The sequence below is a fragment of the Chlorocebus sabaeus genome, chromosome X, assembly GCF_047675955.1.
Source record: "Chlorocebus sabaeus isolate Y175 chromosome X, mChlSab1.0.hap1, whole genome shotgun sequence".
Lineage (NCBI taxonomy): Eukaryota > Metazoa > Chordata > Mammalia > Primates > Cercopithecidae > Chlorocebus > Chlorocebus sabaeus.
This window is the reverse complement of record NC_132933.1, coordinates 151,362,737-151,376,720: the sequence shown is the minus strand read 5'-3', so window position 1 is coordinate 151,376,720 and position 13,984 is coordinate 151,362,737. Positions and strand designations below refer to the sequence as shown.

The 13,984-nt window shown below is 51.7% G+C and overlaps 1 protein-coding gene across 2 annotated transcripts in view; it reads left to right on the top strand.

The window, feature by feature from the left end:
* Positions 1–12,341, top strand: part of CSF2RA (colony stimulating factor 2 receptor subunit alpha) — a 43,991-nt gene extending 31,650 nt beyond the window's left edge. For both annotated transcript variants that reach the window (XM_073013912.1, XM_073013913.1), the window contains 3 exons: positions 2,119–2,215; positions 6,393–6,474; positions 11,805–12,341. In XM_073013912.1, coding sequence (XP_072870013.1) covers positions 2,119–2,215; positions 6,393–6,474; positions 11,805–11,882 — 257 coding nt within the window. In that variant the 3' untranslated portion in view covers positions 11,883–12,341. The remainder of the gene's footprint in view (positions 1–2,118; positions 2,216–6,392; positions 6,475–11,804) is intronic.
* Positions 12,342–13,984: the final 1,643 nt, after the last annotated feature.

Here is a 13,984-nt window from a genome sequence, read left to right as displayed (position 1 = left end):
AAGAACCCCACTGACAGCCCTCCTAAAGCCCCCCCTCCCTCTGCCCCACTGGGAAATAGTCAGTCTTCGTCCACTGAAACCATGACCATTCTGGCTCCCTGGCCATGGGGAAGCTCTCTCCCTCTTTTTTTTTTTTTTTTTTTTTTTTTTGAGACAGAGTTTAGCTCTTGTTGCCCAGGCTGGAGTGCAGTGGCATGGTCTCAGCTCACTGCAATCTCCACCTCCCTAGTTCAAGCAATTCTCCTGCCTCAGTCTCCCGAGTAGCTGGGACTACAGGCGCCCACCACCACGCCCGGCTAATTTTGTATTTGTAGTAGAGACGGGGTTTCTCCACGTTGGTCAGGCTGGTCTCGAACTCCCGACCTCAGGTGATCCGCCCGCCTCGGCCTCCCAAAGTGCTGGCATGGCAGGTGTGAGCCACCGCGCCCAGCCAGGGAAGCTCTCTTCAAAGTCAGGTCTGGGCTGCCTGGGAAACAGGTCTATGCTTTTCTCTGAAGATGATTTTGAGGGCTCCAAATTGAAAGGGGAAGAGGCAGGATATTGAGAAGTACACGGTTTTCACCTCAACAAAGGGGACGGAGGAAAAAGTCTGGGGAATCGGTATTTTACGTCAGATGACACGGACAAAACGGGATACAGGGGTGATCAGAGGTGCATCTGTGTCTGGTGGGCCCGGCTGACTGCACCTGTAAGAAAAGTGTGTGTTTGTTTACTTTTTGGTTTTTGAGGTGGAGTCTCACTCTGTTACCCAGCCCAGAGTACAGTGGCGTGATCTCGGCTCACTGCAGCCTCCACCTCCCAGGTTCCAGCGATTCTCCTCCCTCAGCCTCCCGAGTAGCTGGGATTACAGACGTGCATCACGCTTGGCCAATTTTTGTATTTTTATTTTTATTTGTTTATTGATTTTGAGATGGAGTTTCGCTCTGTCACCCAGGCTGGAGTGCAATGGCACGATCTCCTCTCGCTGCAGCCTCCATCTCCTGGGTTCAAGCGGTTCTCCTGCCTCAGCCTTCCGAGTAGCTGGGATTGCAAGCGTGTATCTCGCTTGGCTAATTTTCGTATTTTGATTTATTTATTTTGAGATGGAGTTTCTCTCTGTCGCCCAGGCTGGAGTGCAATGGCGTGATCTCGGCTCACCGCAACCCTCCGCCTCCTGGGTTCAAGCGATTCTCCTGCCTCAGACTCCTGAGTGGATGGGATTACAGGCACCTGCCACCACGCCTGCCTAATGTTGTATTTTTTTTTTTAGTAGAGATGGGGTTTCACCGTGTTGGTCAGGCTGGTCTTGAACTCTTGGCCTCAGATGATCTGCCCGCCTCCGCCTCCCAAAGTGCTGGGATGACAGGCATGAGCCACGGTGCCTGGCCCAATTTTTGTATTTTTATTTTTTATTTTTATTTTATTTTATTTATTTATTTATTTATTTTTAATTTTTTTTTTTTTTTTTTTTTGAGACGGAGTCTCGCTCTGTCGCACAGGCTGGAGTGCAGTGGCCGGATCTCAGCTCACTGCAAGCTCCGCCTCCCAGGTTTATGCCATTCTCCTGCCTCAGTCTCCCAAGTACCTGGGACTACAGGTGCCCGCCACCTCGCCCGGCTAGTTTTTTGTATTTTTTAGTAGAGACGGGGTTTCACCATGTTAGCCAGGATGGTCTCCATCTCCTGACCTCGTGATCCACCCGCCTCGGCCTCCCAAAGTGCTGGGATCACAGGCGTGAGCCACCGCGCCCAGCCCAATTTTTGTATTTTTAGTAGAGACGGGGTTTCACCGTGTGGCCCAGGCTGGTCTTGAACTCCTGACCTCAAGTGATCCACCTGCCTCGGCCTCCCAAAGTGCTGGGATGACAGGTGTGAGCCACCGCGCCCGGCCCATGGTGGTGAAGTTCGAACAGCTCACCACGAATTTCCCTGTGGGCAAAACATGACGCACACGGGTGGCCTTTCATCTCCGAGCCATCTTGTTTAGGAACCATAAAAAAGTGGAGGCAGGTTTTCTCGACCCAGTTCTCAGCTTGACTGTTCCCTGTGGCTAAATGCGTCTGGAGTTCGAAGAAATTTAATTTCCTTTCACACGTCCATCAGCCATTCACCGTGGACGCGTACGTGTGTGTCTCTGTAGGCTCCGACGATCGAAACCCCAGCTCTGTGCACATTTACGTGCTCCTGATCCTGGGAACCCTTGTCTGTGGCCTCCTCTTCGGCTTCCTCTTTAGAAGGTAACGTGTGAAACCCCTGGGCATCCCCCAGGCAACCATGCCAGGCTGGGAGAAAAACGCTTTCTCCAAAGTCGGTCTCTGTCTCTGAGAAAGAGAAACACAGCCTTGGCCGGGCGCGGTGGCTCACGCCTGTCATCCCAGCACTTTGGGAGGCCGAGGCGGGCGGATCACCTGAGGTCGGGAGTTCGAGACCAGCCTGGCCAACATGGTGAAACCCCGTCTCTACTAAAAATACAAAAATTAGCTGGACGTGGTGGCTGCAGCCTGGAATCCCAGCTACTCGGGAGGCTGAGGCAGGAGAATCGTTGGAACCCGGGAGGCGGAGGTTGCAGTGAGCTGAGATTGCACCACTGCACTCCAGCCTGGGCGACAGAGCGAGACTCCATCTCAAAAACAACAACAAGGGCCGGGCGCGGTGGCTCAAGCCTGTCATCCCAGCACTTTGGGAGGCCGAGGCAGGCGGATCACCTGAGGTCGGGAGATCGAGACCATCCTGGCCAACATGGTGAAACCCCATCTCTACTAAAAATACAAAAATGAGCCGGGCGTGGTGGCGGGCACCTGTCATCCCAGCTACTCGGGAGGCTGAGGCAGGAGAATCGCTGGAACCCGGGAGGCGGAGGTTGCGGTGAGCGGAGATCACACCACTGCACTCCAGCCTGGGCAGCAAGAGTGAAACTCCGTCTCAAAAATAAATAAAAAAAAATAGAGAGAGAGAGAGAGAGAGAGAGAGAGAGAGAGAGAGAGAGAGAGAGAGAGAGAGAAACACAGCCTGCAAAGATGTCTGGTGATCCCAAGACCCATCCAGTAATATGGAGAACTTGCTTGGGACCCCATCTTTTTGCCGGATATGAGAGCCACCGCGGAGCTCAGCTGTGGACAGAAAGGTGGTTCTTCCTGTCTCCTGTGGCTTTGCCTCTAAGGGAGGGTCCTTCCTGCCTCTTGCCTCTCCCAGCTCCTGGGGGCTCCCTGCGTCCCTGGGCTTGTGGTCGCATCACTGCAGTCTCTGCCTCCGTCTCCATGTGGCCTCCTCCTCTGTGTCTGTGTCTCCTCTTCTGTCCCTTAGAAGGACACCTGTCACTGGATTCAGGAACCACAGAGAGACACACGAAGAATCACCAAATGATGAAAAGCTTAAGGAACTAGGCCGGGCACGTTGGCTCACGCCTGTCATCCCAGCACTTTCGGAGGCTGAGGCGGGCGGATCACCTGAGGTCAGGAGTTCGAGACCAGCCTGATCAACATGGGGAAACCCCATCTCTACTAAAAATACAAAATTAGTTGTGCGAGGTGGCAGGTGCCTGTCATCCCAGCTACTCAGGAGGCTGAAGTAGGAGAATTGCTTGAACCCAGGAGGTGGAGGTTGCAGTGAGCTGAGATTGCACCACTGCACTCTGGCCTGGGCAACAGAGCAAGACTCTGTTGCCAAAAAAAAAAAAAAAAAAAAAAAAAAAATCACCAAATGACGAAAATCTTAAGGAACTAGGCCGGGCGCGTTGGCTCGCACCTGTCATCCCAGCACTTTCAGAGGCCGAGGCAGGCGGATCACCTGAGGTCAGGAGTTTGAGACCAGCCTGACCAATGTGGGGAAACTCCGTCTCTACTAAAAATACAAAATTAGCCGGACATGGTGGCACGTTCCTGTAATCCCAGCTACTCGGGAGGCTGAGGCAGGAGAATCGCTTGAACCCGGGAGGCGGAGGTTGCAGTGAGCTGAGATTGCACCACTGCACTCTGGCCTGGGCAACAGAGCAAGACTCTGTCGCCAAAAAAAAAAAAAAAAAATCACCAAATGACGAAAATCTTAAGGAAATAGGCCGGGCACATTGGCTCGTGCCTGTCATCCCAGCACTTTGGGAGGCTGAGGTGGGAGAATCACCTGAGGTCAGGAGTTTGAGACCAGCCTGGCCAACGTGGGGAAACCCCGTCTCTACTAAAAATACAAAATTAGCTGGGCGTGGTGGCAGGTGCCTGTCATCCCAGCCACTCAGGAGGCTGAAGCAGGAGAATCGCTTGAACCCGGGGGGCGGAGGTTGCAGTGAGCCGAGATCACATCATTGCACTCCAGCCTGGGTGACAGAGCGAGACTCTGTCTCAAAACAAACAGACACAGAATAACCCACCTCCAACCCAGGAACCATGCTCTTCAAGGCTGGTGGGACCAAGGTAGGCGTTTCCCCTCTGGAGCTCAGCCCTTCAACACCAGGGACCTCAGACTCCCTGAAGCTGCCCACAGCTGACTGCCTGTTCCATTCCCTTCCCTGTGCCTGAGGGGCTGACGGAAGATTGTAGAAAGGTCAACAAACTACTTTTTAAGCTGATGTAAGAATAAATCAAAACAGCCTTAAAAAAAAAAAAAAAAAAAAAGATTCTAGAAAGATTCCCTATGAGCATCACTGTATATTCTTGTAGGATCTTCTGCTTCCTCAGTTCCTTTTTTTTTTTTTTTTCCGAGGCAGAGTCTTGCTCTGTCGCCCAGGCTGGAGTGCGGTGACGTGATCTCGGTTCACTGCAACCTCCGCCTCCCGGGTTCAAGCGATTCTCCTACCTCAGCCCTCTGAGTAGCTGGGATGACAGGTGTGCACCACGATACTCAGCTAATTTTTGTATTTGGAATAGAGATGGGGTTTCACCATGTTGGCCAGGCTGGTCTCGAACTCCGGACATCAAGTGATCCACCCGCCTCGGCCTCCCGAACTGCTGGGATCACAGGTGTGAGCCACCGCACCCAGCCTAGTTCCTTAAGATTGTTGTCATTTGGTGATTCTTTCTCTTCTTTTCTTTTCTTTTCTTTCTTTCTTTCTTTTCTTTCCTTCTTTCCTTCTTTCCTTCTTTCCTTCCTTCCTTCCTTCCTTCCTTTCTCTCTCTCTCTTTCTCTTTCTTTTTCTTTCTTTTCTTTCTTTCTTTCTTCTTTCTTCTTTCTTTTCTTTTCTTTTCTTTTCTTTTCTTTTCTTTTCTTTCTTTTTCTTGAGATGGAGTCTCGCTCCGTCGCCCAGGCTGGAGTGCAGTGGTACAATCTCGGCTCACTGCAACCTCTGCCTCCCAGGTTCAAGAGATTCTCCTGCCTCAGCCTCCTGAGTAGCTGGGACTACAGGTACGCACCACAATACTCGGCTAATTTTTGTATTTTTAGTAGAGATGGGGTTTCAGTATGTTGGCCAGGCTGGTCTCGAACTCTTGACCTCAAGTGGTCCACCCGCCTCAGCCTCCCAAAGTGCTGGGATGACAGGCGTGAGCCACCGTGCCCGGCCTGGTTCCTTAAGATTGTTAAGATTGTTGTCATTTGGTGATTCATTCCTTCCTTCCTTCCTTCCTTCCTTCCTTCCTTCCTTCCTTCCTTCCTTCCTTTCCTTTCCTTTCTTTCTTTTCTTTCTTTTCTTTCTTTCTTTCTTTTTTCTTGAGATGGAGTCTCGCTCTGTCGCCCAGGCTGGAGTGCAGTGGTGTGATCTCGGCTCACTGCAACCTCCACCTCCTGGGTTCAAGCAATTCTCCTGCCTCAGCCTCCCGAGTAGCTGGAATTACAGGTGTGCACCACCATGCCCGGCTAATTTTTCTATTTTTAGTAGAAACGGGGTTTCACCATTTGGCCAGGATGGTCTCAAACGCTTGACCTCAAGTGATCCACCTGCCTCAGCCTCCCAAAGTGCTGGGAATACAGGCGTGAGCCACCGCACCTGGCCTAGTTCCCTCAGATTTTCATCATTTGGTGATTCTTTCTTTTTTTAATTTTTTTTCTTGAGATGGAGTCTCACTCTGTCGCCCAGGCTGGAGTGCAGTGGTGCGATCTTGGCTCACTGCAGCCTCCGCCTCCCAGGTTCACGCGATTCTCCTGCCTCAGCCTCCTCAGTAGCTGGGATTACAGGTGTGCAGCATGATACTCAGCTAATTTTTGTATTTTTAGTAGAGACGTGGTTTCATCGTGTTGGCCAGGCTGGTCTCGAACTCTTGACCTCAAGTGATCCACCCGCCTCGGCCTCCCAAAGTGCTGGGATGACAGGTGTGAACCAGCACACCTGGCCTAGTTCCATAAGATTTTCATCATCTGGTGATTCTCAGTGAAGTTGTTTTGCGTAGTTGAGCGCGGATACCCCGCACGCAGCATCCCCGGGCACACGGCGTCGATGCAAGGAACTCTGGTACCCTGGCGTGCTCTTCACACTTTCTCTCTGTGTCTCAGGTTCTTTAGGATACAGCGACTGTTCCCGCCAGTCCCACAGATCAAAGACAAACTGAATGATAACCAGGAAGTGGAAGACGAGGTAGGTAGAGGGCGGGCGGAGCGGTGACCTGGGAGGGAAAGCGGGGAACGGGGAGTGTGGGACACGGCCTCTGAATGTCGACTGTCTTGCTTCTCCACCGGCTTCGCCACGGGTGTGGCTGGAATCTGTATCCCTCTCCTGGGACTTCTCCCAGGTCGGGATCAGGGTCTTCTCCCGGGTTGGAGTCAGGGTCCTCTCTGTGAGCTCCATCAGGAGAAACTGAGTCAGGCTGGTGGTCAAAACAAGGAAGAGAAGATGGTAGAGATGAGCCAGGCGCCGTGGCTCACGCCTGTCATCCCAGCACTTGGGGAGGTTGAGGCAGGTGAGTGACGTGAGGCCAGAAGTTCGAGACCAGCCTGGCCAACGTGGTGAAACTGTGTCTCTGCTAAAAATACAAAATACAAAAATTAGCCGGGCGTGGTGGCGCACGCCTGTAATCCCAGCTACTCTGGGGAGGCTGGGGAGGCTGGGGAGGCTGAGGCAGGAGAATGACTCGAACCCAGGAGGCGGAGGTTGCAGTGAGCCGAGATCGCACCACCGCACCCCAGCTGGGTGACAGAGTGAGACTCCATCTCAAAAGAAAAAAGAAGGTAGAGAAGAGAGGCAGAAATAAAGAGACAAGAGACAGAGGCAAAGAAAGATGGAGAGAGACGGATGAGAGAGAGAGGAACAAAGAAGAGAATGAGAAGGAGACACAAAAGAGAGGGAAGTCCAGGCAGACAGACTGACAGAGAAACAAAGGCAGACACACAGAGAGAGAAACAGAGAGAGGGAGGGAGAAAAGGGAGAGGGGGAGAGAGAGAGAGAGACACAGAGAGGAACACAGAGACATACGAAGAGAAAAAGACCATCAGAGAGACAGAGATGGAGAAACAGAGACAGAAAAACATAAAGAACAGGCAGGGGCCGGGCGCGGTGGCTCACACCTGTCATCCCAGCACTTTGGGAGGCCGAGGTGGGTGGATCACTTGAGGTCGGGAGTTCGAGACCAGCCTGACCAACATGGAGAAACCTCATCTCTACTAAAATTACAAAAACTAGCTGGGTGTGGTGGCGGGCACCTGCAATCCCAGCTACTCTGGAGGCTGAGGCAGGAGAATCACTTGAACCCAGGAGGTGGATCTTGCAGTGAGCCGAGATCACACCATTGCACTCCAACCTGGGTGACAAGAGCAAAACTTTATATCAAGAAACAGACAAACAAACAAAAAAAACAAAAACAAACCAAAAAAAGCACCACCAACCCCAGCAGGGAGAGGAGAGACCGAGAGGAACAGAGGCACAGAGAGGGGAGAGAGACAAAGACAGAGAGACACAGAGACAGAAAAAGAGAGAGAGAGGGAGAGGGACAGATAGAGACAGGGACAAAGAGAAAAAGAGAAACAGAGAGAGAGACGTAGGTGGACTCGGAGAGCGGAGAGACAGCCAGAGACACACACAAAGAGAGACCAACGGATGGGAGTGGAAGAGAGAGACATAGGAAGGAAAGAGACAGAGAGGGAGACAGAGAAAAGAGACACAGAGACCGAGAGAGACAGGGAAGACAGAGAAGTGGGACCCGGTCTCAGCAAGAGCCCAGAGAGGGTGAACAAGGGCAAGGAACTGCGTGACGTGCACCCCGAAACCCCATGAACAGTCCTCTCCCACCCGCCTCTCTCTGGCTCAGGGAGTGCGTCTCATGTTGCGGTAAAAGCCGGCAGGCTGGAAAGTCAGGCCAGAGCTGATGCTGCACTCGGGAGGCAGAACCTTCCTGCATTCTCAGAGTAGGAGATGTCATTTTTAGAAAGGAAATAAAACTCTTGTCCAGGGAACCCCAGCTTGGATCCTTTAGACCTTTGACGAATTAGATGAGGCCCACCCTGCTCATTTAGACCTTCCACTGATTAGATGAGGCCCACCTATATACCTTCGACTGATTAGATGAGGCCCACCCTTCCCAATATAACTTCAACTGATTAGATGAGGCCCACCCTTCCATTTTAGACCTTCAACTGATTAGATGAGGCCCGCCCTTCCCTTTTAGACCTTCAACTGATTAGATGCGGCCCACCTTTTACCTTTAGACCCTCAACTGATTAGATGAGGACCGCCTTTCCCTTTTTAGGCCTTCAATTGATTAGATGAGGCCCACCTTTTACCTTCAGACCCTCGACTTATTAGATGAGGCCCACTCTTCCCGCTTTAGACCTTCAGCTGATTACACGAGACCCACCTTTCCCCCTTTAGACCTTCAACTGATTAAATGAGGCCCACCCGTCCCCCTTTAAAACTTCAACTGATTAGATGAGGCCCACCCTTCCCCCTTTAGACCTTCAGCTGATTACACGAGACCCACCCTTCCCCTGTTAGACCTTCAACTGATTAGATGAGGCCCACCCTTTCCCCTTTAGACCTTCAACTGATGAGGCCCACCCTTCCCCTTTAAACTTTCAGCTGATTAGATGAGGCCCACCCTTCCCGCTTAGACCTTCAGCTGATTACATGAGACCCACCCTTTCCCCTTTAGAGCTTCAACTGATTAGATGAGGCCCACCCTTCTCCTTTAGACCTTCAACTGATTAGATGAGGGCCACCCTTCCCCTTTAGACCTTTGATTAGATGAGGCCCACCCTTCTCTCTTTAGACCTTTGACTGATTAGACCATGCCCACCCTTCCCTGTTAGACCCTCAACTGATTAGATGAGGCCCACCCTTCCCCTTTAGACCTTCAACTGATTAGATGAGGCCCGCCCTTCCCTTTTTAGACTTTTGACTGATTGTATGAGGCCCACCCTTCCCCTTTAGACCCTCGACTGATTAGATGAGGCCTACCCTTCTCCTTTAGACCTTCAGCTTATTAATTAGATGAGGCCCGCCCTTCCCCTTTAGGCCTTCGACTGATTAGATGAGGCCCACCCTTCCCCCTTTAGACCTTCGGCTGATTACACGAGATCCACTCTTCCCCCTTTAGACCTTCAACTGATTAGATGAGGCCCACCCTTCCCCCTTTAGACCTTCAACTGATTAGATGAGGCCCGCCCTTCCCCTTTAAACCTTCAACTGATTAGATGAGGCCCACTCTTCCCCCTTTAGACCTTCAGCTGATTACACGAGACCCACCCTTTTCCGTTTAGTCCTTCAACTGATTAGATGAGGCCCACCCTTCCATTGTAGACATTCAACTGATTAGATAGGGCCCGCCCTTCCCGTTTTAAACCTTCAACTGATTAGATGAGGCCCACCCTTCCCTTTTTTAGGCCTTCGACTGATTAGATGAGGTCCGCCCTTCCCCTTTTAGACCTTCAACTGATGATATGAGGCCCACCTGTCCCCTTTGGACCTTCAACTGATTAGATGAGGCCTACCCTTCTCTTTTAGACCTTCAGCTTATTAATTAGATGAGGCCCACCCTTCCTCTTTAGACTTTCGACTGAGTAGATGAGGCCCACCCTTCCCCCTTTAGACCTTCAACTGATTAGATGAGGCCCACCCTTCCCCCTTTAGACCTTTGATTAGATGAGGCCCACCCTTCTCTCTTTAGACCTTTGACTGACTAGACCATGCCCCCCCTTCCCCTTTAGGCCTTCAACTGATTAGATGAGGCCCACCCTTCACCTGTAGACCTTCAATTGATTAGATGAGGCCCGCCCTTCCATTTAGACCTTCAACTGATTAGATGAGGCCCACCCTTCCCCCTTTAGCCCTTTAGACCTTCAACTGATTACATGAGACCCACCCTTCCCTTTTAGACCTTCAACTGATTAGATGAGGCCCAGCCTTCCCTTTTAGATCTTCGACTGATTAGATGAGGCCCGCCCTTCCCTGTTTAGATCTTCAACTGATTAGATGAGGCCCAGCTTTCCCTTTTAGATCTTCGACTGATTAGATGAGGCCCACCTTTCCCTTTTAGACCTTCAACTGATTAGATGAGGCCCACCTTTCCCTTTTAGACCTTCAACTGATTAGATGAGTCCCACCCTTCCCCCTTTAGACCTTCAACTGATTACATGAGGCCCACCCTTCCCCCTTAGACCTTTGACTGATTAGATGAGGCCCACCCTTCTTGTTTAGACCTTCAGCTTATTAATTAGATAAGGCCCACCCTTTCCCTTTAGACCTTTGACTTATTAGATGAGGCCCACCCACATTCTCTAGTCCAATCTTTTTTCCTGGGAATCAGCTGACTGTGAACTTCACATCTACAAAGCACCTTTGTGGCAGCCCCTGAGTCAGGGTTTGATTCAATAACTGGGGACTGTAGCCCAGTCCCTGAGTCACAGGAACATGTCACTGGTGCCAGGTATCTGAGACAGAGACGAAGAGATGAAAGGGAAACAGAGAGACTGAACCCAACAGAGGCAGACACACAGGAAGACGGAAATAGAGAGAGACTCAGAGATGAGGGTGGAAGATGGTGAGAGGGGGAGGAAAGAGAGACAGAGAGGGAGACAGAGAAAACAGGCAAAGAGACAGACTCAACAGCAAGACTCCAGGGAGGGTGACTAAGAGTGAGGGACCTGTGTGACCCACATCCCAAGAGCCCAGGGGTGTCCCTCTCCCAGCCACCTCTCTCCACCTCAGGGGCTGTGTCTTCCTCCCATGGGGAACTCCAGATCCAGCCCAGGGCTGCCCCCAGCGCCCTCTTTCCTGCCATATAGGTAACACCCTTCCAGTTGCCATTTGCACACCCCCGTCCTAGACCCAGCCATCTGCCATTCTGTTACCTTCCACCCCCACGCCAGCCTCCTCCCCAGCCCCCGCTTTCCACTGACCCCCAGGGGTCCCCCACGTCGAGGTGCCAGGATAACAGCTTCAGGCTTCAACCTTCCCTTCTCCGAGCTCCATCGGCCCCAGGGCCTTAGCACCTGCTGCACCCTGCCCAGGTCTCACGCTCACAAGCTCTTCCAAAGGCCTCCCTGTTCATCATCAACTATGAGGCCGCATGGGTGGATGCATCTCAGATCTTTACCCCAGGAAAAACCCCTGGTCGGGTGCAGTGGCTCACGCCTGTCATCCCAGCACTTTGGGAGACCGAGGCAAGTGGATCACCTCGAGGTCAGGAGTTCAAGACCAGCCTGGTCAAGATGGTGAAAGCCCATCTGTACTAAAAGTACAAAAATTAGCCGGGCGTGGCGGTGCATGCCTATAATCCTCAGGAGACCGAGGCAGGAGAATGGCTTGAACTCGGGAGGCGGAGGTTGCAGTGAGCTGAGGTCGCGCCACTGCACTCCAGCCTGGGCGTCAGAGCGAGACTCCGTCTTGAGGGGGAAAGATAAAAATAAACACCGCCTTCCGAGTCCCAGGCTCAGCTGTGAAGATCTGACAGCCTGAATCCTCCTTCTTTTTCTCAGATTATCTGGGAGGAATTCACCGCAGAGGAAGGTAAAGGTTACCGTGAAGAGGTGTTGACCGTGAAGGAAATTACCTGAGGCCCGGAGGGTGAAGGAATGGCGTGGACATCTCCGCCTCCGAGGCACTGGGGAACTGTTTTCTTGTTGATGATGCCGTGAGCCTTTATATCATTTTCTACGTTTTTATTTAAAGACATGATGTTTGGGTCCAGGCACGGTAGCTCACGCCTGTCATCCCGGCACTTTGGGAGGCCGAGGCAGGTGGATCACTTGAGGTCAGGAGTTCCAGACCAGCCTGGCCAACATGGTGAAACCCCATCTCAACTAAAAATGCAGAAATTTACCCAGCTGTGGTGGCGTACACCTGTCATCCCACCGAGTCGGGAGGCTGAGGCAGGAGAATCCCTTAAACCCGGGAGGCGGAGGTTGCAGTGAGCCGAGATCACGCCATTGCACACCAACCTGGGTGACAGAGCAAGATTGCATCTCAAAAATAATAATAATAATAATAAATAAAAACGTGATCTTTGGCTGGGCGCTGTGGCTCATGCCTGTATTTCTAACACTTTGGGAGGCCAAAGTAGGAGGATTGCTTGAGACAGGAGTTTAAGACCTGGGCAACAGAGCAAGACCCCATCTCTACAAAAAAAATGCAAGAGTTAGCTGGGCATGGTGGCTTGTGCCTGTAGTCCCAGCTATCTGGGAGGCTGAGGTGGGGGGATCACTAGAGTTCAAGGTAACAGTAACCTGTGATTGCACCACTGCACTCCAGCCCAGGTCACAAGAGCAAAACTCCATCTCATTAAAAAAAAAAAAAAATTCATGGTCGGGCGCCGCAGCTCACGCCTGAAATCCCAGCACTTTGGGAGGCTGAGGCGGACAGATCATGAGGTCAGGAGATCGAGACCATCCTGGCTAACACGGTGAAACCCCGTCTCTACTAAAAATACAAAAAATTAGCCGGGCGAGGTGGCGGGCGCCTGTAGTCCCAGCTACTCGGGAGGCTGAGGCAGGAGAATGGCGTGAACCCGGGAGGCGCAGCTTGCAGTGAGCCGAGATCGCACCACTGCACTCCAGCCTGGGCGACAGAGCGAGACTCCATCTCAAAAAAAAAAAAAAATCATTTATTATTGTACAGCAAGCACTTGTGGTGAGAGATATGAGAACCTGGGCCTCTCTGGTCTAAAAATCCAGTTTTCAGTAGGTCTGGTCCCTTCAGGAGGACGAAGTGATGATGTAGTTTGGTTGTTGGTCCGTTGTCAATCTCAGGTTGAAATTTGGTTCTCTGGGTTGGAGGTGGAAACTGGCAGGGGGTGTTTGAATCATGGAGGGCGGACTCTATATTTATAAATGGCTTGGTGACTTTCTAGTAGTCATGAGTGACTTCTTTTTCTATTTGTTCCTGAAAGAGCTGGTTATGAAACAGAGGCTGGTGGCTGGGCACGGTGGCTCATGCCTGTGATCCCAGCACTTTGGGAGGCTGAGGCGGGCGGATCGCCTGAGCTCAGGAGTTCGAGACCAGCCTGAGAAGCACGGTGAAACCCCGTCTGTATTAAAATACAAAAAATTCGCCGGGCCTGCCGGCACGCACCTATAATCCCAGCTACTCGGGAGGCTGAGGCAGGAGAATCGCTTGAACCCAGGAGGCAGAGCTTGCAGTGAGCCAAGATCGCGCCACTGCACTCCAACCTGGGCCACAGAGGGAGTCTCTGTCTCCAAAAGAAAAAAAAAAGTAGAAAGAAAAAGAGGCTGGTACCTCCTTCCCCGCCTCTTGCCACCTCTCCCACCGTGTAACACCAGCTCCCCTTGCTCTCCCCCCAGGAGTGGAAGTTGCTGAGGTTTTCACCAGCAGCAGACACTGAAACCATGATTCCTGTACACTCAGCAGAATTATGAGCCAAATAAACCTTATTTGTTATTTTTGTTTTTTTTTTTTTTTTTGAGGTGGAGTCTCACTTTGTCACCAGGCTAGAGTGCAGTGGTGCAATCTCAGCTCACTGCAACTTCCACCTCCCTGGTTCAAGCAATTCCCCTGCCTCAGCCTCCCAAGTAGCTGGGATTACAGGCGTCTGCCACTATGCCCACAGAATTAGGACATGGACATCTTTGGGGCCACTATTCTGTCTCCCACATGGGGATTAGGATGTGGACATCTTTGGAGCTATTATTCTGTCTCCCAC